The 27,306-nt window shown below is 42.0% G+C and overlaps 4 protein-coding genes, 1 non-coding gene and 1 pseudogene across 6 annotated transcripts; 4 read left to right on the forward strand and 2 right to left on the reverse strand.

Moving 5' to 3' along the window:
- Positions 1-282: 282 nt before the first annotated feature.
- LOC109481166 (RPA-interacting protein B-like) lies at positions 283-1,574 on the forward strand. Its single transcript, XM_019783668.1, has 2 exons — positions 283-566; positions 983-1,574. Exons 1-2 carry the CDS (start codon positions 375-377, stop codon positions 1,469-1,471), a joined length of 681 nt encoding a protein of 226 aa, XP_019639227.1. The 5' UTR covers positions 283-374; the 3' UTR covers positions 1,472-1,574.
- Positions 1,575-2,812: 1,238 nt separating this feature from the next.
- Trnay-gua lies at positions 2,813-2,900 on the forward strand. Its single transcript is given in 2 exon segments — positions 2,813-2,849; positions 2,865-2,900. It is a non-coding gene; the product is annotated as a tRNA-Tyr (tRNA).
- Positions 2,901-3,452: 552 nt separating this feature from the next.
- LOC109481181 (homogentisate 1,2-dioxygenase-like) lies at positions 3,453-9,139 on the forward strand. The gene is made up of 13 exons (XM_019783685.1): positions 3,453-3,530; positions 4,208-4,279; positions 4,727-4,815; positions 5,082-5,187; positions 5,422-5,481; positions 5,630-5,756; positions 6,032-6,111; positions 6,294-6,393; positions 6,502-6,629; positions 6,961-7,065; positions 7,406-7,532; positions 7,742-7,923; positions 8,145-9,139. Exons 1-13 carry the CDS (start codon positions 3,516-3,518, stop codon positions 8,280-8,282), a joined length of 1,329 nt encoding a protein of 442 aa, XP_019639244.1. The 5' UTR covers positions 3,453-3,515; the 3' UTR covers positions 8,283-9,139.
- A 1,709-nt stretch (positions 9,140-10,848) lies between these two features.
- On the reverse strand, positions 10,849-12,448 carry LOC109481169 (short-chain collagen C4-like). 2 transcript variants are annotated; one of them, XM_019783673.1, is made up of 3 exons: positions 12,272-12,448; positions 12,111-12,159; positions 10,849-11,418 (listed from the first exon to the last, which is right to left on the reverse strand). In XM_019783673.1, the coding sequence occupies exons 1-3, from the start codon at positions 12,365-12,367 to the stop codon at positions 10,931-10,933; spliced, it is 633 nt and encodes a 210-aa protein (XP_019639232.1). In that variant the 5' UTR covers positions 12,368-12,448; the 3' UTR covers positions 10,849-10,930. The 2 variants fall into 2 exon arrangements, with proteins under 2 accessions (XP_019639232.1, XP_019639231.1); XM_019783672.1 differs by lacking the exon at positions 12,272-12,448 and adding an exon at positions 11,717-11,788 and having other exon boundaries at positions 12,111-12,157.
- A 240-nt stretch (positions 12,449-12,688) lies between these two features.
- LOC109481077 lies at positions 12,689-21,778 on the forward strand (annotated as a pseudogene).
- On the reverse strand, positions 21,623-26,554 carry LOC109481121 (polyamine oxidase-like). The gene is made up of 9 exons (XM_019783614.1): positions 26,336-26,554; positions 25,899-26,003; positions 25,548-25,684; positions 25,011-25,226; positions 24,323-24,527; positions 23,819-23,981; positions 23,298-23,448; positions 22,633-22,785; positions 21,623-22,436 (listed from the first exon to the last, which is right to left on the reverse strand). The coding sequence occupies exons 1-9, from the start codon at positions 26,549-26,551 to the stop codon at positions 22,265-22,267; spliced, it is 1,518 nt and encodes a 505-aa protein (XP_019639173.1). The 5' UTR covers positions 26,552-26,554; the 3' UTR covers positions 21,623-22,264.
- Positions 26,555-27,306: the final 752 nt, after the last annotated feature.

The raw sequence follows: 27,306 nt of genomic DNA on the forward strand, positions 1-27,306 counted from the left end.
TTTATCACTAATAATTGGCCCTGTCCCTAGTGCTGAAACGACATTCACAGTGCCTTAGTCATCTTTCATTCTGTCCATTATCCTTGTAGGATCTTCATTTTGTCACGATGTTCATGAAGTGCATCCTTACTGTCATTGCTACTTGTTGACTAATAGTGTGACAGTCTGTGACTAATAATGATGTGACTAGCAATTTACCAATATGCCGCCCCCTCCCGCACTTCACAATGAATGGTTCGTTCCAACTCTAGCCGTCACGTGATCGTCACAAAATGGCTGCGCCCACACATTTTTGACGCCACAGCGAGTTTCTCCTTCCTTCCTCGCACGTACGTTTCCTGCCAAATTTCTCACAGTTTTACCTTCACAGCAGAATGGCCAGTCCGTCAGAAGCCAGACATCGCGCCCTGTACAAGGCGGGGACGTCCCCGTGGCGAGATTCGTTCCGGAGACGCTGCCTGGACCGACTGAAGTCGAGCCGAGCGAAGATCGTCAACAGGTTCCGAGTGGGCCTGGGGGAGGAAGCGGCCGGGGCGCAGGGCGGCGAGTCCGACGTCGTGCGAGAGGTATACTATTTTACGGTCTCTAATAGACTAAGTACGCAGGCATCTTAGCATAATTTGCCAGGGGAGATGGTATTTTCCTACGCACTACCTTTACCCACGGCGGCTCACACCCTAATAGTACATGTACTTCGCCGGATTCTACTTCTAGTAGAGTATGACTATCGTACCTTGACATATACCTCGATACCTTGTGCTAGTATCCATAACACTTGGTGCCTAGTGGTAGCTATTAGAAGTGATGACAATTTTAGACCGCTTACGTGTTGCACAAGGTCACTACAGCTGCAGCGTATGTATGTGAATGTTGAATGCAATTTTCTATTTTTTTGATAGCAGCTGTTAAGTTGGTTTTCACATGCCATATTAGCTGTTCCAAAGAACACATGTTCAATGTTTACATACATGTGGTTTTTCAGGTGATGGAAGAAGAATGGAAGCGGCTGTTACAAGAAGACAGCGTCACTCCCTCCAACTCTCCCGTCTCCGCCGGCGCAGAAGACGACTTGGACTCCATCTTGGCTCTCATGGAGGACATCAAACAAGAACTGCTGAAGGAGGAGCACTCCATCCTGGCACAGCTGGACGCGGAGATGCGGTACGAGGAGGAAGCCATGTTGGCCACCGTGGACCATCACCATGGTAACGACGGTGTCACGTGTCCGGTGTGCATGAGCAACCCCCTGCTGCAGAACAAGAACGTCATCTTCTGTCAGTGTGGCGTGAGGATCAACACGGAACAGGACTGTATCGGACTGCAGCACGTCAAACAGCGACTGACGGACTGTGTGACGGAACACGCGGAGAGCTGCGCAGCACAGCCGGGGTTCACGGTAGCCGACCAGTGCGGAATTCAGAACTTGGTGATGGCCTGTGCCGCTTGTGATGCCTTACAGATTGTGATCTGAATCCATCAGTACCACACTGTATCAGAAAGACTCATGTTGCCATAGATTCAGCTTACAGATGGTATAGCTCATTTCTGATTATAAGAAACTGTATATTATACAATTTTTCCTGGCGTTGCTGAAGAAGGAGTCATAAACTACTTGATGGTGGCAATATCTTGCAACATTCTTTTTTATGCCTTCAACTTTTTCCACAAACCTGATTAGTTTTTTTTTACATCTGGAACTTTTGAAAGTATAGATCAACCTGTACAGAGTGACCTAACCATTTGAAATGATATTTTCCTAAGTGATGATGACACCTTCTATTGTCAGTTCATGAAAGCTGGCCAATAAAGTAGATTTGATCTTAGAGGTTGGAAATAATTGTTGCATACGCCATATTGTTGACCAATAGGCCTTACCTTACTGATTGTTATATATAGCCATGCTGATATTCAAGGGAAGGGGCAGACTCTATTTTTATACTATTTCTGTTGCTGTTGTTTAAGGGATGAGTTTGTTCATGTGCACACCCCAGCCCACCCCCGAAATCATTTTTTTAAATTTGATACCAACTTTTGATCATATGGCTCTTATCTTTTGAAACATTTCTGTTGAAGATGAGGAAACATACTTGCTGCTGGACTTGTTCTTTGTGATGCCTTTGGACCCTTTCTAGAAAATATAAAAAATGTGCCAATATTGTTCAGAAAATTGGGTGGTCATGAATGAAGGATAATAGAGGGAGAAGAAAATAGAAAAAAAAATTATACAAATGAAGACAGAACAATTCTAGCTAGCTTTGTAACAACTTATTACATGTGATGCATTGGAACTGGTGCAAAGGAAATGTTTCATATAACCATTGTTTGTTTCCCACGAGTCATTATATTGTTGTACTGTTATAATATGTATATGCTGTACTGTATGTATATGACTGTAAAGAAGAGAAAATAAAGTTTTTCTTTTATCATTATGAATGGTTGATCATTATCTTTTATCATTATGAAAGGCTGATTATACTGCTAGTTCTTTCTTATGAGCAACAAAAATGTTCTGTATTGTTTGTTGTCATGTGACAGAAGAAAACAGACATATATATTTGAAACTTCAATAAACACAGTTATTGATAATCTGTATGCAAAAAGACGCCCACAATGTTGCCTTTCCTGCTCGGTCCAAAGATCACATGGCCAGAGGCTACCTTTATTTAAAAAACAATTCCGTAGGGAATACATTCGTGCAATTTTGCATTGCGTCGCCAAAAAGAAGCACTAAGACATGCTTTGCATCGTTTGTAAAATATACATTTGTAGTTTTAACATTTACTGAATACTTACATGGCGATATTTCACGCATCCTTCGATAGCTCAGTTGGTAGAGCGGAGGACTGTAGTGGGCTTACGTTGGAATCCTTAGGTCGCTGGTTCGAATCCGGCTCGAAGGAGTTATTTTTGTCTACAGTGCTCTGTACGTAGAGTACTGGAAGAAATGTGTGGATTTAAATTTGTTTACCTTTTTGCCTTCGCAAGGAAAAAGATTATATCCTGACTGTATGCATACGGACCTCTTCCCTAAGAAATATTCAGGTTGAAAAAGACGCCGTTGACCAACCGAGGAATATATTATTCAGTCATAGCTACTCATCTGTATATTCTTGTTTTGAAGGTGAGAGAGCATTTTATGTAAGAATCCATAATAATCATACAATTTATTAACCATAGAATGATCTCTTGAATTAATTTGGAGCGTCTAGAAGCTACCGAAGAGTAATCTCCAAGCAGATGAATTATTCGGCTGAGTTTCGGGACGCCTGTTTTTGCAACAATCTTGTACCTTTAACGGATCGCCTATTTCTGAGATGAAGCATACTTTTCTTCCCAACTGTATGAACTGATACAATAACAGAAACCCACATCTTTCCAATCTAGCAGCAAGACGAACAAATTACACTTCCGTCTTCCTACCTCTGCTTGGAGATATCACATGTGTTCCTGGGAACGAGAGGCGTCATGCGACAGTCATGTGACCTCATCACAAGGTCATCACCCGGTCAAACAAGATGGCGCCTCTTCGGGTAAGTTTTGCAATTTCTGTGCCTTATTGTTGGATTTTACATCCTTTCCAGTCGAAAATGTTGTTCAATATTGACTGCAATAGAAAGTTTAAAATCTTAGGACTTTGGCTATGTGGTTGACGAGTGCGATAGTTGATGAATATAGCCGTAACTTGGTGATGTTTTTCGTTAATCTACCACGTAGGCATGCACAGAACGCGTACGTGCCTGGGGGTGTGTCTGTGATAGCGATCGCTCATTGGCTGTCACCCGACGCGCCCACCTTTTTTTCTAAATATGGAATGATATCGTTCAGTCCCGTCCAAGTCCAAACGACTATAAAGTTATCTGTTGTGAATAATGTTTTGTTAGAAGTAGAAGCAGTTAAGTATGTGTCCTTAAACATGCTTCTTGGATTATCAACGTTAGCATAATTAAGCATAATGAGATTTACCTACTGCAAAATATTGTCATAAAAAATGCAAACTGATAACGTTATATGGTTTAACGAGCCATTCAGTTCTGTCTGTTGCAGTTGGTGTGTTAACAAAGTTTTTGTTCAGCTTATATTTTGTCAGCTGAGGATGCCTTCATGTAAACAATTACGTTAACAGATTTATCAGTGTAACAAAACATAAGCTGGATGCAGCTTGTACATGTTTTTACATATCCCAACATTTTCCACAACTCTGTTACAGTATCTATCAGGATTTGGCAGTGAGTTTGCATCAGAAGATCCCAGATGTCCAGGATCTCTGCCTAAAGGACAGGTAAGGGTTAACTGTGATATATTTTTCAAGGTAACATAATTTGCGTAGTATCAGCTTCTTTGTAAGTGAAATCATATGACAGTTTCTGACTGGGTCAAAGATATGATTACATGCTACATGTAACGTTTAGCCAAGACATTTTCAATCACACTGCTTGCCTAAAGCATGACAAAATAAGCTAGGAAGAAAATCACCCTCACCCCAAATTTGGCAACAGAATCTTCAACTACTAGTAGATGAATGCGGTCGCCCAACAGAAAGAAGACCCTTTTTCACTTCAGAACTTCCCTCGAGCTTGTTCTGTTGATCCATGAAAATTAGTCATTGATATATTGAAATAATCTGTCCACATCCACATCATTGCGTTTGGATGGCAAAATAAATTTTGTTGCTATTTGCTACGACAGCAGGGTTGTGTAACTTATCCATCTCTTGTTTTCCATCCAGAACACTCCCCAGAAGTGTCCCTATGGGCTGTATGCAGAGCAGCTGTCTGGTTCAGCCTTCACCGCTCCCCGCACTCACAACAGACGCACGTGAGTTAACCCTGGCTTTCTTCACTAAACAGTTACTGGTACTGACTGTTGTGCTGTAGTGTTGTTCCATGGAATCAAGTTTTCAACCTGCTTGGTAAAATGACAGTTTGACAACAACCCCCTACAATACTCTTGTTAAATATAGTCAAAAGGCAACTACTTATCCAGATTTTTCTGGGACATCTTGCTCTGATCATGATTTCTTCCTGGGACAGCATGTTGTGGCTACTGTAATATAACTTGTGTACCTTTGTCTGAATATGCAGGTGGCTGTACCGTATCCTGCCTAGTGCTGTCCACACCCCCTTCAGTCCAATGGAACAGCCCTACTTGACACATAACTGGAAGTCGTCTGACCCAAACCCCAATCAGGTATATACAAATGTATATAACTGGCACCCAGGCAAAGTTTTCTCAGCACTGGAATGTGTAGATGTAATACTTACTAATAATACTTTCTCATATAGTTTTCTATATACACCTTCCACTTGAACATGTCCTAAAAGCATGTTTTTAAAGAAAGAATATCAATATGTAGGTGTTAAAGATAACACAACATAGATCCAAATATCACTGCCAATTTGAACAATTTTGTTCTGTTTCCAGATGAGATGGCATCCCTTCTCCATTCCCCATATCAACAAAGAAAAGGTGGACTGGGTTCAGGTAGGTTTGGGCATTATCTTTTCATTATTGAAATTATGAAACATTAAAGAACAAGTTTGAATGTTACTTTGGCCAACAAATGATGTTCTTTGTTTAAACTTTTGGAAGAAATTTCATGTTATGTTTACGTAATGATTACTTCCTGTAGGGTCTACACACAATCTGCGGAGCGGGGGACCCCTGTGCACGACATGGCATATCCGTGTACGCGTACATGTGTAACACCTCCATGGTGGACACCTGCATGTACACTGCTGACGGGGACTTCCTCATCGGTACGTGGGCATCAGATTTTATCTGCAGTATAACTCATTATTTATGTCAATTTGAAAATACACTTTTAGATTGGCTGAATAGATTAGCTCTTCTACATGTAAATTACATGTACATATACTTTGTGACATTTGCTAGGATCTAGGACACTCAAATTTATACAAAATGTAATTGCTAATGATATTATAAAATGTGTGGGGAGAGGGGCAGGGTTACAGATTCACAACAATACTGATATGCAGAAGCATAATTTGTTGTTGCCAATGTTATTTTCCAGTGCCAGAAAAGGGAACACTACACATCACCACAGAGTTTGGCAAGATGGATGTATTCAACAACGAAATCTGTGTCATACAGGTGGGATGTACAAGCCTTTCACTGCTGCTTGTGTTCACATGTGTTTGAAAAAAAAACAGTTCAACAAAATGTTTTATCTCAAATTGCTGGTATTTTGTACATTAAGTTTTACTACTAGTATTTAAGGAACAGTGCTCTAAGAGAGTGTTTCTAAGATATGATATGTTTTGTCCCCAATGTAGCAAGGCATGCGGTTCTCTGTGGAAGTAGATGGGGAAAGTCGTGGTTACGTGCTGGAAGTCTTTGATGGACACTTTGAACTTCCTTGTCTTGGCCCAATAGGTAGGTTTTCAAGTAGCTATTACTAGTGCAATACAACTTGACTACAGATGTTTTAAATGTATGTTTGGATGGAAGAAAGCTGATTGATTTGATCTTTTCGTCGTGTAGGAGCCAACGGCCTGGCTAACCCGCGTGACTTCTTGACTCCGGTGGCGTGGTACGAGGACAGGAGGGTTCCCCACGGGGGGTACACCGTCATCAGCAAGTATCAGGGCAAACTGTTCCAGGCACACCAGGTAAGGCATCTTTAAGTGTCCATGGATAGGTGTGGCTCTACTCAAACACTTCTGGACTTCTGCTTCTGTGCTTTACGTTTTATGCTCACACTTTAAAACAAGTCACATGTGTAGCTTCTTGAAGTCTCCTGGCAACTTAAAGAAACTCAAACCACTTCCCTATTTGAGACAAAAGCACAGTAGGCCATGTCGGACAAGGCTTAGTGACCTACAAGCATTAGCCCACTGGGCAAGCCATTTTCCTAGTCTGACTCCAGTCATTAGTGACTCCATCTTTTTATCAAATGTATATGTTGCTACAGTTGTAATGTGTGTGTGTTTGATTCCCCAGGACCAGTCCCCCTTCAACGTGGTTGCATGGCACGGGAACTACGTACCATACAAGTACAACCTGGAGAACTTTGTCGTCGTCAATTCTGTGTCGTTTGACCACATGGTGAGCTCAGTAACCTGCTGTATCACCTACTTTTAGTGTGCAACACCTCATGGGTACTGACATCATGCACATCTGTGTCTTATGTAGAGCTACAGCCAATATTCAAAATGTTTGCATGCTTGAAAGTTGTTTCTTTCACATTTTTGTAATGCTTGTAATGAAATATGCAATAGTATAATGACATGCAATAACGGGGAAATGGAGGAAACTTGCAGCAGCTGACCAATGATAATAATGCAGTAACATATATAATCTTCTAGTCAGCTATTTAAGGTGCAAAATATCTCTGACTGTTACCGGTATTGCTTACTTAATTTGCTGTTTTCTTTGTGTTCCACAGGATCCTTCCATCTTCACAGTGCTGACCTGTCAGTCCGTCAAACCGGGCGTGGCCATCGCCGACTTTGTCATCTTCCCTCCTCGCTGGTCGGTGCAGACCAACACTTTCCGCCCACCATACTACCACAGTAAGTACAACAGCTCCCTCTAGCACGTACCATGTGCACTGCAGCACAGCAAATGATCTTTTTCCTTGTTGCATGTTTGTAATCCTGTAAGCTTTTCTAGCACAATCCTGAGAATGCCTTAAGTTGGTCAGCCATCTACTTGTTGCTGTTGGGCAAATTCTTTTGCTATCTACAGAGAAAAAAAAACACATTTATTGTCCTTTATACAGGAAACTGCATGAGTGAGTTTATGGGGCTCATCAAGGGGTCGTACGAGGCCAAAGAGGAGGGTTTCCGCCCGGGCGGGGCCACCCTACACAGCATGATGACCCCCCATGGACCGGACGCCGTGTGTTTCGAGGGGGCATCGAACGCTGAACTCAAACCACAGAGGATCGCAGAGGGCACCATGGTTTGTTTTCTTTTGTTCTTTTTTAGTCATTTTCCCCTTGTGTGTTGTCTCTCTTTTTTTAAGTTGTAACTTGTATGTATTATATAGAAGGTCTACAAGAACATAATGAAATACATTGGCGATATTTACTGGTATGGGTAGTTGTTAACTGTTTACGTACGTAGTTGTTTATCTGTTTGACAAGTGGCTTGAAGCAATGTTTGTTCATGTTTCCTTGCCAGGCGTTTATGTTTGAATCGTCCCTGAGCATGGCCCTGACAGAGTGGGGACAGAAGACCTGTGAGTGTGTGGATGCTGAGTACTACAAGTGCTGGCTGCCTCTCAAGTCACACTTCAACCCTGACTGGAAGCCAGAGTAAGCCATTAAGTACACTAACACAGGGATCTAATGCACTGCACCACTGATAGAGTGTGCTTCTAAGTGACATCATTGCCATGTCTGCTGCCATGTAGGTGTCCCTATTGTACTACTGTTTACTACCCTACTGTGTACACCTGAGCTGTGGTCTATTGAAATGGAATTTGGGACACCAACATGGCAGTCTCCACCTGCCTGGTTCACTGATATGGAAGGTTTGTGACAATGCTCTGCAGGACATTTGCGCTCACATGGCTGTGGCATAAGCACTGTCGGCTGTTGGATAGTTTTGCATCATTGAGAATGGCAGCTGTGATGTCACCTGCAAACACAATTATATTGTTTGAAACAGCATGTTTCATTTTTGTCTTCTATAATTCTTTTGATGTATTTTGCTTCTATTGTCCATGCTCAATATCATCATATTCACATCAGCATGTATGCTTTTTATCATATTATATATTGTAATTACTGCCATATAGGTTTCCTTAAAAGGTAGCACATACAGGCCACAAAGCAAAACATACTTCTCAACTTTTCTTTGCTATATTTCAAGATGTTAAGCAATTGTACTTTGCTGCACAGTGTTTAAATGACTCAAAAATGTCAGATGCAATTGCCGAAAATAGCATCCAGGATTTGAACTTCACTTTCAAGAAAGTCAATATTTTTTAAGATATTAGATATCTTAAGCACTAGGAGGGAGTTTTATGAATTATCAAATATTAATAATTCTTTTCTGCTATAGTGGAGGGCTCTATGTTGTTAGCTGCTGCATTGGTGAAAGAGGCCTTAATTTATTTTGATATGCTACATGTAATATTTTTGTTGCTTCCAATGCAAAGGCATAAGGCTTGACTTAAAAAAGAATAACAAAGTTATTGTCAGTGAATTCTACAAACTGAAGATAATACAGTTAAATGTGACAGAATTAAATGTTATTCAGTTTGCCTATCATATTCATTGTGAAACAATATATAATGCCATGTCATTGTAGACACACTAGGTTTGTTACATTATGCCATATTAAACCATTGCATTACTTTTTTGTTTGTACTTTTTTCTTGTGATGTATGAATGGGTTTGTGCTTTTGCATCTTTGAGGATCATAAGTTAATGTAGATGTGTACTTATTTTCTTTGTCTAGTTCAAGCATGCCTTAAGTTGGTGATTACTCCTGTTATGGTGTTCTCATTTATAGGAAATTATTTTAGATAATGAAAACAAGCTTCTTAAATTCCCTTGTTTCTTTTCTGCATTTGGAAATATCAAATATCAGACACTCATCACCACATCTTGTTTTCTGTCCCATGTTAAAAGCAGCACAGTGGAGGATGATGCAGTGACTCATTTTTCCTTCTGAGAAAAGTGAAAATGTGATATTTCCTTCTGACGAAATGTAATGTCCACTCTCATATTTCGACCAGGTACCCTAAGACTTCCACATTAAAAAAAGCAATGTTATTGAGGCCTTCTTAACAATGTCTTGGGTATCCGAAGTGTGTATACTTTCAGGAATAACTGATGCTGCATTAGAAGATCTCTTTAATTCACCTTTTTTATGTGGTCACAGGTCTTAAGGTACATGGTAGAATTATGAGAATGGACCTTAGATTGTTGATACTGTAAAAATAAATGGTGTGTGTATATGCTTCATCAGTGCCAGTGAGCTTGTATACCTTTGAATTCGTCATTTAATTGATGCAAAATAGGTTTTATCTGCTTTAGCTAGCTTAAATTATGTTGAAACAAAGGGGAAATAGAGGAAGAAATTTCAAGTTCCAAACATCAAGTCTCTACCAATGCTGAGTAAATTATTACTCATTGAAAAGCCTTTGGTTTATGTAGACAATGTAGATGGTGTATGGTTTGCTCCATATTCACAGTGGTGTTGTAGTAATTCTTAGTTTTCAAGTGAATGTTTTAGCTGAAACAGAAGCCCACAAGAGCTTCAATTGTTGAAAAGACAATGGTTACAAAATATGATTGTACAATATTGTATAGCCTGATCGTCAGGTAGCTTGGCTAGCAGTTTTTGTCTGTATAGACTGTTATGTACTCAGTCAAAGTACTTGGTCAAGATGTAATAGCTGAAAGTGATCAAATCGGCAAGCCTTTGAGGCTATGACTATGTATGGTTACATAGATGTACTATTGTTTAGGGCAAATGACAATTGCAAAATCTTCACCATATCATAGTCAAAGTGAGCCATTGAAAACTGATGTTAGTTGTGATCGCCCCCAGCAATGTGAATACAATACAACTAAATAAATAAATTATGTCAACGATCTTTGAATGACCAAGGATCTTTGGTTCTTAAGTCTATATTCTCGTTTATCCTAGTTTATTTCAATTAAAAGAAGAAGCAGTAACTGTTCACACTCCCATTTATTTGTTCTCAAACAGTTTCAAAACATAATACAAAGTGTGTTCCTAAACAACCCTTTCTCCGATGTCCACTTGTTATCACGAATTTTCAATAGACTTTTCATTATTACGCATCTATTTTTGGCAACAGGGGTAGAGGATTTCTTAATCTAATTTCAACACTTTTCTTCAATATGTTTGAAAGATGTTTGACGTATCTGAAACAATTCGTTCAAAAGAGACTAGCCATGAAAATCAGTCAGCCTAGCTCTAGGTCGTATTTAAACAGGCTTTAAACCAGCGGAACACACCACACATGTGAGCTCACGACCGTTCACATACGGGGGGCAGTGGAGGTTGTAGTTACACCGTCCCTCCACCTGGTACAGAAGGGCGCCGTTGTTGTTACTCGCCCCGGCCTCCAGGTGCTGAGCCTCCACGTCCACACAGACGAAGTCGGTCCGCCGGTGGTTGTACCTCTCCGCCATGAGGTAGCCGAAGTACTCGCTGGTCCAGCCGGGAGGGCAGGTCTTCTTGGCGGGGATCATGATCGTGGTGCTCCGGGGGATGGCACAGACGGCGCACGGCGCGTCGTGCTGGTCGTGCACGCCGAAGGGCGAGTTGGCGTCGGTTTCGTACTCAGCTCCGGCGACGAACCCGCGCTCGCCGTCGGTGGCGTCGTCGTACTGCAGCCACTCCGGGTCCTCCGGCAGGCAGAGGAAGTTGGAGCCGCTGCCGGAATGGCTGTACCAGGACCCGGCCATGAAACCTGAGGAGAAACAGAATTAGATTGTGTTTCAGACAATTCTTGTGTACAAAATATGTTTACTACATACTGTCAGTGGCAAGAACATATGCTAGTGTCTAAACAGCCATATGGTCTACTTGTGACAAAATATTTAAACATATACACACAACAAAAGTTCAGCTATGCTGTATGGTCATTTTCTATACTGAGAAACTACACATACTAGCACAACAGATATATATATCCTTGGAAATCTCTTCGTAGTAGAATGGTACTGGCTTTTCATATCAAACCCGTAGACACATTACTATGTAATTACCTTTGTACACCAGAATGGCGTCACCATGACACGAGTCCCTTCCCCAGCGGGTGTACTGGGTCATCCCACTAACTGTACATGTGATAGAGACAAAAAGGAACGTTTAGTCATATCATTGTACGTATATATGTTTGTACGGTACAGGACCTTAAGATACCGCGTATACATTTAACATAATCATTGACTGCTATGTGCCGTAGTGTGACGTCCTCTGGTAGTGAATTTATTGTCTGGCTCGTTGATACGTTTTAAAAATACTCTCGGTCAAGTAATCGTAAATTTTACAGATAAATTCATGACATAGTTCTTGACTAAAACTCGACAATATCGGAAATCACATATCTTATTCGGTAAATATACAATCATATGTATGATCAAGAAACATGCAAGTTACCTGCACTGTCGTCCAGAGAGGCAAACATATTCTTAGACCCAGCAGCGGCCTGTAGAAAAAAAAAATAAACATAGTTACTTCTTCTTACCTAACTTTACTTTTTGTACTGGCTGTGGTTTTAGAAATATCGGGACAATGTGGTAGATTGTTAAGAGTTTTACCTGTTCAAAGACCCCATCAACAGTCTCCTCTTTAAGCACGCTACCATGAGTAGCCACTGCCAACATCAAGACCAACACAGCCACACGGAAAGCCATGGTGCCTACGTTCTCAGTGCACCCTGTTCGCCCAGTGCCTTTTTGACAAACGACTCCAAGCCTTTTGTACAAAAAAGTGTGTTTCTGCACACAGCTAGATATAACCAGTATGGTCAGAGGTTACTAGTATATAACCTTCTTGGTTGTTTGGATGCAACGCTGCCATTTGCGCCCATTAGCTTTGTGCTAATAATAAAATGGTGCCCTTGGTGCAAACAGGCTTGTGGTATATAGACATGATTGTACCAAACAGCTTTCGTAGATACAGGATGTTAAAAAAAAACTTCGTTGGTCCAAGGTCATCATACAGGATGTCTTATAATGGGCTTGGACGATATGTAAGAGAGGAAGGGTCTTTGGTTTATTGTCCTCTACCAAATGAAATGAAACAAATTTCTGTTTGACTTAAAATTATATCAATAACATAAAGGTCTTGAGAGCAAACTGCGAGGGATACTACTACTGTCCTCCCAATTTAAATGGCCACTTTCATTCGTTATATGTAGTAAATTCCGAACACACGACAGTATATTACATAATGTGACCGCTGGGTTATTGAACCTAATGCGCTAATGACACTGTGTATTCATATCCTTGTGAAGTGTATGCTGAAAACAAATCCAGGTAAACCCTTTTTGTCTGGACTAAAGCAACTAATGACCGCTAATTAGTTTGTGGACAGCAAACAAACTACCACAAAATCACAATCGCCATTACGGGGGTAGAAAACAATGATTCATTTTGTCATAGCGACAGCTTTTAAATTACTTTCCAAGTATATGTTGTCTGGGCATCTTACGTTACATTTTTGGATAGCGTATTTGTCTTCCCTCATAAAGATATCTACATTTATGTCAACCGTTTGGGGGTCTATTTCCCACATGCCTGTAATAGGCTTTCATAGTAAGGTGGTCGAAATTTTGCAAAACGCCAACTTTGGGACCTAGAATTTGACACTTAAACGCCACAAAGTCGATTTGATGACGCCCACCAAAATGATTTGGTGGTGTGTGTCTAGGCTTTGGTGACGTCACCAAGAGTTGGGGTGAAACAGGGATGTATAAAAGCCACACACTCCCGACACAAGGGTCAGTCTGAGGTACACCGTCATCATGTTAGGACGGACATTGTCATTGGTTGTTCTGGTGGCGGTGGCGTTTGCTACATGTGGTGCCACAGGTAAGGTAAAGGAGTTGGCAAGGTTATATGTATGTCCATACATATGCGATTTACAAAGTGCATACAATAGCCTGTATCTAAATCATGCCACGGAAAGGGTGATTTTGTGAAGATGGAATACCCCACAATAGTTGGTGTATGTGACATGCATGATATCGATGCAAAGTTTTCATAAATTATCAATGTTTTAAAAGTTAACCTTTTGCTAGCTGCCATACGAAAGAAGCAACCGATGTTTGAGAGATTTTCATGATCATCTACAAGCTCTTATAGTAATACGCTCTTATAGTAGTTTTTCAAGAGTGAAAAATTCCATGGTTGCTTTTATGGAACGTTTCTTCCCAACATGTTTGGTCTCTCACAGGAGTTTCTACCTACGTCCGCTGGGGGAACAGCAGCTGTCCCGAGGAGACCGGGGCCGCTCTGATCTACTCAGGTAAAACTTGTAGCGACAAAAACGTAACAAAGGCCAACCAGTATAGATATCTAGAACATTGAAGCAAAGGAAAAAAGCATTTGGCAATTTCCGAGAGCATTTGGTGATATCTGGTCGTAGTTTAAACTTTCTTGCACAAAGCCAACTATTTTCATTGCTATGAAAAGGTTTACCATTAATTTGAAATATAGCTAATACATAAAACTTGCTATGTAATTTCTTTGAGGGTAGTTGCCCATATTATACGCCTTCAATGTTGAATAAGGCCACAATACAGACATAACCTTGAGTGAGATGTTTACGGAACGCCCATGTACGTTCTGCAGGGTTTGTGGGCGGCACCTGGTACAGCCACTCCGGGGGCGGTTCTAACTTCCTCTGCCTGCCTCAAGACCCGGAGTGGCACAGCTACGACGACAGTACGAACGGCGATCGGGCTCGGCTGGCCGGCGCCGAGTTCCAGACCAACCAGCACGGTCCTCTGCTCGACCTCTACAACACCGACGCGCTGTGTGCCGTCTGTCTCGTCCCCAGGGCCACCGCCCTCATGATTCCCGCCAAAATGACGTGCCCTAGCGGCTGGACGCGGGAGTACAGCGGCTACCTGATGACGGAGAAGTACACCCACCACCGCGCGGATTTCATCTGCGTGGACGAGGGGGCGGAGGGGGAGTCGGGCACCGAGGCTAACGATAACGGCGCGCTGATATACCACGTGGAGGGCCGGTGTAACTACAACATGCACTGCCCTCCTTACGTGAACGGGCGTGAGCTCACATGTGTGGTGTGCTCGGCTAACCCCAAGTAAAATGACAAAGACATTTGATTCTATCACCATTTGCGTACGCGTAATGTCAGCATTACAGGAGTCTGATTAAAGAAAAATGTAAGAATCAAGACTTTCTTTCTTTGTTTTTTCTTCTTCCTTACCATTAGAAGAGTTGTACTGTGACGTCACGCTCCAATGTGCCCCATAGACAGACAGTTGTCAGTCAAATGCTTGACGTGACCTCATCACGTGACAAATACGTACACACGTGTACGTATGTCCCCGCCCCCAAACTTAAATAAGCTTTTTAAAGATTAACAATATTTAATATTACAGCTTTCTGCCTCATACAAAAGGTAGTCTTTCTACTTTTCAAATATCTAGGGCATGTAGCTGTTCTTTTTGTTGAAAATTTGACCGATGAAAAAGCAGAGGTTTCTTCAGGTCAAATATTTCGCCTGAAAAGATAACAAAGTATCTCTGAAGGCCACGCTTATTATGGTCACCGTTTAGTCGACCTTTATATCAATCATCACATTCTCTGTCGCAAGGACAGGATCATCCTTACTAGTTGTACGGATATTCTTTAACATATAGCAACTCGATCTAAGTTAGCGCGCTAAGCAAACGTTGATAATCAATATTAGATATATTCCACCCAATTTTGTATAACGTTAGTTTTCAACTTTCTGTCCTTTTCACCAAGGTCAGCCTTTTGAAAATTTACGCCCTCTGGCTAGTTGAACAAGCTTTGCAGAAGGTAGCGCCACTGTGAAACACTTGAGGAAGTTAGCGACTAGACGCAGTTTACATTTCATTTGCTTCTGATTAAGGAAATAGCTAATAACTAAATGATATCTAGATATTACTAACAAAATTGATACGTTTTTACAAAAGATTACTTAAATATAAGACAAAAGCCTTGCTATTGAATGCATCTGCGGAGTTCATCAATCAAATATCTGGCAACCTGGTCGAACAGGTGTTTTCTATTGTGTCACAAACAGTTTGAAGTTAAAAATAAGCACAGTGATGAGGTACAAGTGACCTGAGGTCACGCAATGGACAAGTCTTTTGAAAGACTTGATATTTTGTTAAACCGGACGGATTAGTCACAGAGAACGGACCTACGTATCGTCAGAAAAGGGGGATAGTGTGACAAAAACTTGTTTTATATGCTGTGTAATGTAGTATTTATACCAAAATTTATGTGTTGGCCACTTCATGTTGATTATGAAAAATTAACAACGGACACAACAATCTAGTCTGAAAAGTTTGTGAGTTATTGTGGTGCAGAAGAAAAAAATTAATAGCACCCATTTTTAGAATGTCCAAGTCTTTATACATGCACCTCAGGTTACATAGTTGATAGTTTTAGTCGTCTCCCTTGTGTCTTTACTAGACGAGGGTCACTTCGTTTTCTCTACCCCCACCTTCAGATTTCTCTTGTGTTAGACATCGAGTCGACAGAAAAGTAAGTATGTATGGAATTTAGTGCTGGTTGGGAAATTTGGGGTACTTTTTTCATGTTTTCTTCCTCGCTAACACCTTTGTGTATTTTGGGTGACTCTGTATCAAGACCGTATTGTCACCGTGTGTGCCATCACAATTTCATTTTTGTTTGTTTGTTTGTTTGTTGGTTGGTTGGGTCTGTAATGTATAGATATTAGTATGTGTTTGTTTGTTTCTTCGTAAGAACCTCCCTACCTCCATTACTGTTGACCATTGCTACAAACATGCGAATGGCTCCATTGCCGGTTTTGACTAGACCGGTCCCATTTCCACACGTCTTCTTCGCTCACGTTTGTAACACCGGTCAACAATATTTCCCAAAAGCTGGTCCATTTCCGCGTCGCTAGTAAAATTACTTTTGGGGGCAAGCGGCAGGACACGGTGATTTTTGGGTGTGGTTCAGTATTAAGCTACCCCGTATGATTACCGAGTATGAAATCTTTGTTACTGTTGATGCTTTGTGGTTGAGAACTTCCTTCAGTGAACGTGGATATGTCTTCGGTTCTTACTTGGGTGGTATTTGGGTGTGGCTCAGTAAGACATGACTACGTCACAGTACTGAGAATAAGGACTACGTCACTGTAATGAAGTATTTACTAGGTTAATTCTTCCTGCTTCGGGGTTGGGAACTTCATTGGAAACGTCGATGTAGACGTCCGGACGTCTTCGATTTTTGTAACCGCTAGGGTTTCTTTCGTCTTCAGGTTTGGCGCGAAGTCAGTGAAGATAGCTTGCATTCCTGTGTAGCAGCATGAAAAAATCTACAAATGCAGTACCCCTGGTGAGAATATACCCCGGGGTGATTCTAACCAGGGGGGACCTGCTACACACCGCGCCGGCAAGCCCATTTGACAAAAGCAAGAATACCAGTCAAAGTTGGGTCTGGATGCCTGCCAAATATGCGTCTGGCGGAGATGACATTTGACAAGCAAAGCAATCTTTATTTACGTTAAACAACAGGAAATGGAACTGTATACTGTTACACATAGGTGTGCTTGTAATAAAGCACTGAACAATCAGAGCAATTGGTTGAATAAAGATGCAGTGACAATGGCGGCTGCTTAGAGCGGATTTTAAACTATTAAACACGACAACAAATAGTATTTTTTCTCTTGATTTAAAGGTAAATTTGAGCTATAATTCTTAATGCACAATTTAGATATTTAGTCAATTTTTTCCTGCACCTGCACCTATTGACGGTAGGGGCTAGGAGGTATTGGGGAATTTGGTACGCTCCAGCTGGATACAAGTTTTATTTCTCAGTCATGACTTAAGGTTTTCTCATTATTTCATGAGGATTCTATTCACTGACGACAACATCGCTCACACCCCCTGATCATCGCAAGGGCTGTAGGGATAGTCAAAGCTGAATATTTGACGCTCACACCCCCTGAGCACCATAAGGGCTGTCGGGATAGTCAAAGCTGACAATCGGTGTTCGTCAGAAACCCTCGGGATGATATCCGGTTTCCTACGCCATTTCCGGTTAAAAAAGAAGAACCGTACCTATTCTTAGCTGTGACAGTAGAAAATGTATGCTGGGTGCAGAGGCATTTTGACGTCCTTTGTCCGTTACTTCCTGTTTATGCCCAAGCAGGAAAAATAGATTAAATCTTTTCTAACTCTAGAGCTAACATATTACTACTAACAGGAAGTTCGTGACGTCACAAAATCCGGCGAAGTATATAAATATCTGCAAGGTTTGGACCAGTAGTACATACCTCTTGCTGCAGACGTCGGAGGTGAACTGAATTTTCTTTCTTCTGACAGAGAGAGACTTCCAGTACCGACATGGGGAGAGTTTTAGCGGTTGTTGTCTTGATGTTTGCGGCGGGACTGGCCGATGTGGCCGCCCAGGGTTGGAGCTGGCGATCGCACGACAAACCGGCATGGAACGTCGGTATAAAGTAAGGATGTATCAATGTTTTTCCACTTTCTAAAAGGTGCTTGTTTAAGAATTCTTCGTATAAAGATGTTGCTTTATATCTCCAGTTAAGTTCATGTATCCCACATGAACGCACTGCGTAAAGTACGAAAGCCCATAAGGACAGATTTCACAGCCCATGCGAATCCCTGCTGTTCTACTTAACGGCTTCGTTAAAAATCACTCCTTTCTCTGAGCCACCGTAGCACTAGTCCTAGCAGGCTCTTTGTGCCATTTTAAATGTTGCTTTTTCTAAAGATTAGCTAGAACTCCTCCACTGGAGCCTGCCCTGGGAGATACAGTACATTTGTGTCTCCATTTTCTGGCATTTGAAATATTCACCTTTGGTCTATCGTTCTACCTTCATGTAGGTCCGCCATGGCCCCGATGAAGGACGGGAAGCTGTTCGGGGTCGGAGGGAACAACAAGCTGTATGAAAGGTGGGTCAGCCGCCGGGAGTGTGGGAGTGAGTGAACGAGTGAGTGGTTGGTTGGTTGGTTGGTTGGTTGGTTGGTTGGTTGGTTGGTTGGTTGGTTGGTTGGTTGGTTGGTTGGCCTGGGGCCCAGGTACGAAGCTGGAGGGTTGCAGCGCAGTTTATGGATTACAAATTATCTATTTTGATGGATGGATGGAATAAATTGATTGATTGATTGATTTTACCAACATATCTGTATAGATATAAATTATACTCAACTTGTTAAATAGGGACAGTTTGAATGATGGCAAGACGCGGGCTGCTAGTGTAGCGTACTAACGACATGTGCATGTCACTCTTACCTGTTCTCAGGGTCTGGACCGGGTCCCAATGGGTATGGGTTAACCATGGAAAACCGTCTTCCAGCATATTCAACCCAAAAAACTTCCTGGAGGGTGAGTCCTTTCCTATTTTTTTAAATTCACACTGGGAAAGTGCTGGCAAGTAGACTTTTTATTACCTTACTGCAGCACCAGTGACAAGCAGAATTATTCGTTAAGCGATATTGCCCTATTGCATGGCGGCAGAAGGCCAAAAACTTTGTAAACTGTCCTTGTTTTGACAGTTGACATTGACAGTTGACAGTGCTGCGTGACAGTAAATTGTTTTTGTTTTGACCCCAGAACCATGCGTGCTGCGTGACGGTAAAGTGTTCATGACTACCATTGGTGGAGAGCTGTACGAGCGGTACTGGACAGGGTCACAGTGGTCTTTCGGCGCCCATGGAAACCCTGGTATGATGCCATATTCCTTGTTTCTAATTCTTAACCCTGGAAGGTTGGGTGTGATACCTCTTTTCTTGAACTAGTAGAGCCTCTGCCGAAAATATTAGGTTTAGGTACCTCATTTCATTTGCTTGCTTGCTTTATTTTTCATAGAAAGTATCATAGTTAAAGGGTTTGTCAATGGATATTCATGATTTTGTGTATGTACATTATGATCGATATCTGTCCAAAGAGGTTCATTCCCCCAAGCGGATTCCGCAAGAACTGCAGAAGGCTGTGCTTACAAATATGAGAGAAATCCAAATACATTCATATGGAATGTACAGCATGTACGGTAAATATTCTTTTCATTCATTTTTTTTGGTCCCAGGTACGAAGCTGGAGGGTTGCAGCGCAGTTTATGGGAGCAGAGCCATGGTGTTCACCCGGGGGTTTTGACGGGACACTCCGGGAGCGGTACTGGACAGGCAGCGCCTGGGCGTGGCGTAACCACGGCAAACCGCCTGGCACTGACGTAAGACACGATATTTTTTATAATGTTTCATGATGATCTTAATGACTTTTTGTGCCTTTGCCAAGTCTTTTTTTGTAGTCTTTCCTTTGCATATGGAGCTGGCATATGATAAAAACAGATTGACGTACGTAAGAAAGAGGCAACAGAGCACAATGTACGTCATGGTATCGGTTCATCCGCCGCCATCTTGGTGTCCTATTTGAATTTATTGGTCTTGTGAACGCAGCTATTTATAAAATACATACTCCCTGGTTTTTAGGCATTCGGAACGACCAGCAGCTACGCCATCTACGGCCCCACGACCCGCGTCTTTGTCCCCGGAAGTAACGGCCGACTGTTCCGCTTCAGCCTGGACGGGAACTACAACGGCGCCTGGCAGGACCTAGGGGCGCCCTCGGGCAAGTCGGTCAGGAAGGTGCACGCCACGGAGAAGGGCGGGATTTTCGCCATAATGACTGACGGAGATGTCTGCAGGTTAGCAATATCAAGAGCTTTCATTAACAAAAGCCCCTTGGTAATATAGGTATCACTGTAGATCAGTATGGGGCGTTTTCAGGTCGTGACGTCATCGCTGTGTCTGCCGCCATTTTGGTGTCCCTGTTTGCATTTCAGTGACTCAAACGTGGAGATCAAGCGTTCGACTCGGACATATTTTGACGCTCTCGTTTAATTAAACGCTATTGAATACATAAGGCTCAAAGAAGATGATACTACATGTAGTACCAAAAGAATGCATAAAAACTTGCCGACAAAAATTTGAGCTTTGGTTTTCTGAAAAGTTAATGCTATGTAAGGACACCAACATGGCAGTCAGCACCTGCCTGTATACTGATATAGAGTATGCTTGTAAGCGTCCCATACCAATATCCATATCTGTTCTCTTTACAGGTGGTCTGGTAGTTGGAGCTGCTACGGCAAACCTGACAACAAGGTCGTGTGGGACTGCTCAGACCCGTTCCTCATCGAGAATCCATCTCTGGTCAACATCAACGTCCTGTTCTGTGTCCACACTGGGTCATACCAAGAGGTAAGTTTCTAGACTTTATGATTACTTTGTTTCTGACATCCGACAAGTTTCATGTAACATTGTGAACGTGAAAACCGATGTGGCGATCTTTAAGGGGTACCCGGTGGAATTAGGGTTTTCAGTTGAGTTGTTGACTGCATTTCCCCAGGTGTACCAGCTGTCTGTGTTCCAAGGTGGAAGTGGCTGGGTAAACCGCGGAAAGCCGTCCGGTACCAACACGTTTGTGGACCGGCCCACGGTGATGTTCACCGGGCAGGACCCCCGAGTCTTCGTGCCCGCCAACGACGGCAAGGTGTACGAGCTGTACCAGCCCTGACGGTCTCCTCTGGTCACGCGTTCGTCACTTGTTGGTCCCATGACGATCACTTGCTAGCCACGTGATATTCACGTGTGTGTCACGTGTTATTCTCCTAATACTTTCCGCCTTATCGTAATGGTGAGATGCTATGATTAAATTTAAGGGTTATACTAGTATGCTATTTATACGCGCTTATCCGGAAGAAATATTTGTCTTAAAATGACCGTGTAAACCGTGATACTCATGATCATTTTGCAGCTAAGTCACAATATTTGCTATACAATGATATTTGCTACAGCTTGAGTGTACTGGGCGTACCTTATATTTCTTATATCTAGCTATATAGGAATTCATACTGTTGAAACTGTAGACTTCAATCCTTTTGGTGATTTTCGGATTGTTTATCGACCATTGTAATGTGAAACATTACATGATAGAAACATGAGAGCTCCGGGCTTTCTGTATTTCCTCAAAACTATCTGTTACTAGTATTATACATTCAGCAACTTTTACTTCAATAAAGAATACGAACTAGAAATGCACATACTTTAATTGCATGTATTTCAACGCCACGGTAGGAAAGGCTAACGTTAAAATATGTAATGGAATTTGATAAAACCAATAGAAAATACTTCACAACACCACGAAAATATAGATTGTAACGCCATTCTTGATCAATACATGGTATGTAATTGAAGTTATTAGGATATAAAACATAGATCATCAGAAAAAAAACACACGTACACGTAACGTGCTTTCAGCAGACATTTTAAAGAATATGCGATAATATTTTGCCGCTAAACACATGCAATCAATTGCAAGGCCATATGTAAAGAATAATGTTAAAGTGTAAAACTTTCTTGAACAGATATTATTGTCATATGGTATCAATTTCAAGCGGGCTTTGATACAACCAATTACCGACAAGGATTAAGGTTGGTGACAAGGCTGCTGAATTTTGCACGACTATCCCGCGAATGCCCGTTTTTAATCGTACGACAGTCATTTTTCCGCTAGGACGTAGACTGTCGTCCTCATTTATATATACCCGTAAACGACAAGTATGGCTGCCAGCAATAGCAGGAGTAGGACGGCAAAGACTGCTGGAGCGACTGATGTTCCCTTGCTCACGTCAGGTCGGTAAGACTGGCAGATTCCTTTCTGCATGCATTTGAGGATGGCATTGGCCTGGTCTATCCCGGAGAGGTACCTACCATGCATTAACAAAATACTTAATGCTGGGAAGGTTGAATTTGGAAGCAAATACAGAATATGTACCTTCACATTGACCTTACTTGTTTGGAACAAAAAAAACACCTAAAACAGGAAACGTGAATTGACAAGTCATAAATGTCTGAATCCAGACTTGGAAGCCTGGTAGAGGCTATTGCAAGTTTACAACTCACCCTCCTTGTACGTAGCCGTTGTACCGCGGGTGAGTTGCCTCCCCTCCGAAGTACAGACGTCCCACCGGCGCAGCCAGCTTCTGAAAGTCCCGCGCAGTCACGTGAATAGGCCAGTTGGAGTAGGCACCGAAGAACAGTGGGTTAGTCAGCCATCTGGGGTAACGACAGGACGGAGTTAACAAAGGGAAAGCAGACTGCTGCTGTGTTTGCCGCAACTATTAAACGAAATAAAAAAAGCTAGCATAAAAGTTCATCTGAGTTGGTAAAATAGAAAATCAAACTGTGCCCAAGTAAAAAAAATGACCCACAAGGAATTTTCGACCGAATCATCAGGGCATACCAATTTTCGTTTAACCGGGACGGGGGGCGGTACCGACTTCCGACGAACTTTGACCCAGTGCTGACGTCACACTCAGGCAGAAAGCTGATGAAGACCGAGTGATTCGGTCGAAAATTCCTGGTGAGTCATTTTTGCTTGCAATTGAGTTGGAGAATAGTTTAATTTTTATTTTATATTATAAAAAGATATCACCTCCAGTGCAATCAAAACTCTTTTGGAGCGGGGGGAGGGGGTATGGAGCGGAGGGGGTATGCTTGGGGAAGAGATTCAGCGCCACTAGTTTTCTAAATTTACTACAAGACGAAAAAACCTGACAAGTCCGTACCTGGGTACTAGTATGCTCTCCGGCTCGGGGATGTTGTTGCCGTACATGTTCCTGAGGACGGCCATCACCTCCTGTTGGGTCGCCTCGTCAGACTGAAGCTCGATCCGCTGGACTTCGGAAGCCACAGCCGTAACCAGCAGAATATTGGTGCCTGGTGGGGAAATGATACATGTCTACATGTTGGCCTTGTGGTTGAGGTTAATGATTTATAATTAGTATTCTAGGTTTGATTCCCTGGTTCCCGGTGTGACGAACAAAAGTTTTTGAGATACCACCTTGAGGAAGTAGCCACATTTTTGTGGCCGAGAAACCTTTGTAGTATACCTACATTAAGAAAAATGCGCATCCTTTAGCATAAGGTGATTGTTAAGAGCATTTCCAGTCGATCATTATCACTTTAGTCACGCACAAATTTTCACAATATTTCGGTACAGATATATGGCCAGATTTTCTTGATTTCTTTTTTACGTATGTGTAGGAGTTTATCTATATAGTAAACGGAGATAAATCGCCACACTGACCGTTTGGGAATATCCCCGGCGCCTCGAGGTTCTGCCATATGGCATACTGTGGCCACAGGGACCCTGCGTACAGGATGAACTCACTGTTGTCCCAAAACTTGCGTGGAAACTTCAGGAAAATCTTGCAGTACTGCCCCATCCTGAACTGGTAAATCTCTTCAACCTATGGAAGATTTGAGCAGTTAATTTTTTACACCGTAGCAATTTTATATAGTAGAAAGTTTATTGCAAGTTCTTGCCAGTAGGCTAATTGACATGAAAATGAAGGATGGCCTATGGGTAACAATATACTATGCGACAATTCTAACTACTAAATATTAATAATATCAATGTAATTGTGAAATTCGAGTAGAGAGAACTAGAACCGAGTAGAAATTTCGTTTGTCTGGCATTTGGCATCTTCCCCACCCATGTGCTGTCAACCTACTTTCAGGCTCACCCCATCTCCTGCGTCTGACCTCTTTGCTTTCATTCTGCAAACGACGGGAAAAAGTTATTCCCTACCTTCCAGGAAGGCAGATCAGGTGTGAAGTCGATGACCTCGTTCTCCAGCACGCCGACACTGACCGTCATCAGCCCGTACTCCCCTCGGTACGTGGAGCCGTCTACCGTGGTGATCGTCACGCCTGCGTCCGTCCAGTTCACCGTCTGGACGACTTTGTTCAACTGGCGCCGGGTGTCGTTTGGGGACAAAAACTCGGACGACAACCTGGACGAATTAACGGGCAACAAGAAATGTGAGATTTCAGACTTCGGGGAAGTATGCAATCCTGTACATTTCTGAATATACCCACATGTTGATTACTAATTCCTGTTGGCAAGATTCTCAGACCTTCACGTTCAACTCGAGCTCATTTCCTGTGCCTGACTTTGTCCTCCTGTCATCCTGCCTGTCAATCCTCCCAGACCCACGTGCTATCAACCTACTCTACTCCAGACAATTACAAAGAAAGCCCCAACTCCATATTTTGGACTTTGCACATAGCAAACATTACTCAAAATACTCCTATTGAGGAAAACTTTAAAGCACCAGAGAATTTCAAGTGCATTATTTCCAATCTGTAGTCTACACATTATTGATGTTGATTTATGTCAATTTTTATATTAGTCCGCTGTGTCATTACCCTGTGGACGGGTTTGAACTTCGCCCTCTCAACTGACAGACCCTAGAACTTTAAAAAGTAAATCATACCTGTCCACAATATGTCCGAACCCCCGCTGGTCAGTGAGAAAGTATTCCTCGTCCGTAAAGTCCTCGGAATTCCTACCAGTATTGTTCAGTGACGTCACTTCCGGTGGATCTGCGTATTCAAACTCATAATCAAAATATTCTATGGCCTTCTCTATCGGGGTCTTCGGTTTCCAACCTCCCAGTTTCAGTGCCACTCGCATGGATACGTCTGGCAGCCTGAAATAATTAACAAATCAATATTAACAAAGGACAACTCTCGGAAAAGTAAATGAATTCACAGTATATAAGATCTATGCATATTATATACTATTATATACTATTGTAAAATATGAAAGATACAAAATGTTTTCAATACTTTTGCTACAGTTCAAATCACATTTCAAATAATTACATTAATAGTGAGTCCAATAAATTCGAAAAACAGACAGATTGGTATCCGTTGTACCATGTATGATGTAATGAACGATAATAATCCTCTTACACATCAATAATACTAATAAAATTTGCACAGACAGCATCAAATGAAATCATCATCACTTGTTTTCGCGAATCTTTTTCCTCAAAGCCTTCAGGGACTCCTGTGCCGTTCCCAGCCTCTCCCATGCTCCTTCCGCCTGCTCGGTGACGTCACTTCCTGTTTTGTTCCGAATGATGACGTCATCGTAGTTGGATATCTAGTAAACATATAAAGTACGGTGGTCATCTAAGCACTTTATCCTGCAAAATGACATGAAACAAAATACCTTCAGTACCAAGCAATTGGAAGAAACACACACCTTATATTAACAATTCATGACATAGCTAGTGCGCTTAACATTAAGACAGCTAATATCAACAAACGATATTACAATTAAACAAACATAGGGTGTAATTAAACCATAAACTTACCTTTCCTGAGAAGTTGTATCTTTGCGCCAGCTCCCAGATTGGGTTATTCCCGAGGCCTTGCACCCAGTTGGCCCCTATTTCAACTTTTACCCCGCCAAATTCCACCTGAAAGAAATTCAAACTAGATCTACAATGATGGTACAAAGATTATTTCCTCTAACCAACTCAACGACCTAAATTTTACATAACATTATAATGTCGACCGATTAAGCCGCATATGAATTGATGGGAAACTGAAGACAGAGAGTGACAGAAAAAGTGGCCCTGTTTTCACCTACAATTTGACCTCCCTGTCAATCTGTGGTTACTCTATTTCCTCGCGTACTTCCTGTCTCTCTACTGTAGTGTGAATACCTACGGACACACAAGCAAATACACAAACAGGGCCACCGAAAATAAATCCTCCTTCGTACAAGGAGATAAGAAGCGAACCTTACCTGTCTCATCCTTCCCCCGATTCGGTCGGACCCCTCCAGGATGACGAAATCGTCCACTCCGTTCTCGTGAAGAGTTTTGGCGGCGGCGATACCAGCGATGCCCGCGCCGACAATTATGACTTTCCGCTCCTCTGTCAACTTCTTACACCTGACAGCCGTTATGGCAACCAGCATCATCACTAGTATCCTCTTCATGGTGATGCAGTACCCTGGCATACCAGATACAACATAGGCTTATGGGCACCTTTTTCTGACGCTACAAGTTGTTTTACACATCCCTGTGTACTAGTTTTGAAATTTTCTTCCAAACCAATATGACTTTCATATGACCTTGACCATCTTCTCCATATTCTGGCTTTCACATGTTTTTATTTGTAGACACGTCATTTTATGTTTCTATTCTATTCTATATGTATGTTTATGTTGTTGTTTTTTTTGTTTGTTTGTTTTTTTGCCAAATTCTCATAACGTCACATTCATACCGCGGGAAGGGTCAAGACTACAGCTGCGACACCAAAACATGTCATGTCTCCACGTCTTTAGCGTCTTTATACAGGACCGAAAGTACACATATGCAACAGAGACTAGAGAAAGCTAGCGCATCGTAGCACATTTAACAGTGTCGTAGATTATTCAAGCTGTCTATCAGTGACAGTACCGACTTCTGACAACGATTTACGACAGACAATTATATAATGATTATCGTACTTCTTAGGTTGTAGTGACGTAACAAAACATTTGAATTTTGCAAGACACATGCACAACTTTGCGATCGTCTGATGATCTAACCCTAAAAACCTACAGATTCAAGCGCAACCGTTTTGAAAGGAATATTTAGACTTACTTGGAATTCAGTGGGAGTCAGTTCATGAAGTCAGCTGTGAAAAAAATGAGACAACTCCCTGTGTTTTGATGTGAACTGGAATAACAACTTTTGGTCTGCCTTTGTTTTAATTCCCTGTACACCGATT

The sequence above is a fragment of the Branchiostoma belcheri genome, unplaced genomic scaffold (assembly GCF_001625305.1).
Source record: "Branchiostoma belcheri isolate BF01 breed outbred unplaced genomic scaffold, Haploidv18h27 scaffold54, whole genome shotgun sequence".
Lineage (NCBI taxonomy): Eukaryota > Metazoa > Chordata > Leptocardii > Amphioxiformes > Branchiostomatidae > Branchiostoma > Branchiostoma belcheri.

Bases quoted from the DNA above. Each gene is read 5' to 3' on its own strand.
- LOC109481166 (XM_019783668.1), top strand. From the start codon at position 375: ATGGCCAGTCCGTCAGAAGCCAGACATCGCGCCCTGTACAAGGCGGGG. The intron at 567-982 runs GTATACTATTTT...GTGGTTTTTCAG, and splicing joins AGTCCGACGTCGTGCGAGAG to GTGATGGAAGAAGAATGGAA.
- LOC109481181 (XM_019783685.1), top strand. The intron at 4,816-5,081 runs GTGAGTTAACCC...CTGAATATGCAG, and splicing joins CGCACTCACAACAGACGCAC to GTGGCTGTACCGTATCCTGC. The intron at 7,533-7,741 runs GTAAGTACAACA...TCCTTTATACAG, and splicing joins CCGCCCACCATACTACCACA to GAAACTGCATGAGTGAGTTT.
- LOC109481169 (XM_019783673.1), bottom strand. From the start codon at position 12,367: ATGGCTTTCCGTGTGGCTGTGTTGGTCTTGATGTTGGCAGTGGCTACT. The intron at 12,160-12,271 runs GTAAAACTCTTA...TTTTTTCTACAG, and splicing joins TTGATGGGGTCTTTGAACAG to GCCGCTGCTGGGTCTAAGAA. The intron at 11,419-12,110 runs GTAACTTGCATG...GTTTCTCCTCAG, and splicing joins CTCTCTGGACGACAGTGCAG to GTTTCATGGCCGGGTCCTGG.
- LOC109481121 (XM_019783614.1), bottom strand. From the start codon at position 26,551: ATGCCAGGGTACTGCATCACCATGAAGAGGATACTAGTGATGATGCTG. The intron at 25,685-25,898 runs GTAAGTTTATGG...TATGTTTACTAG, and splicing joins GATACAACTTCTCAGGAAAG to ATATCCAACTACGATGACGT. The intron at 25,227-25,547 runs GTGATGATGATT...TAATTATTTCAG, and splicing joins AAAAAGATTCGCGAAAACAA to GCTGCCAGACGTATCCATGC.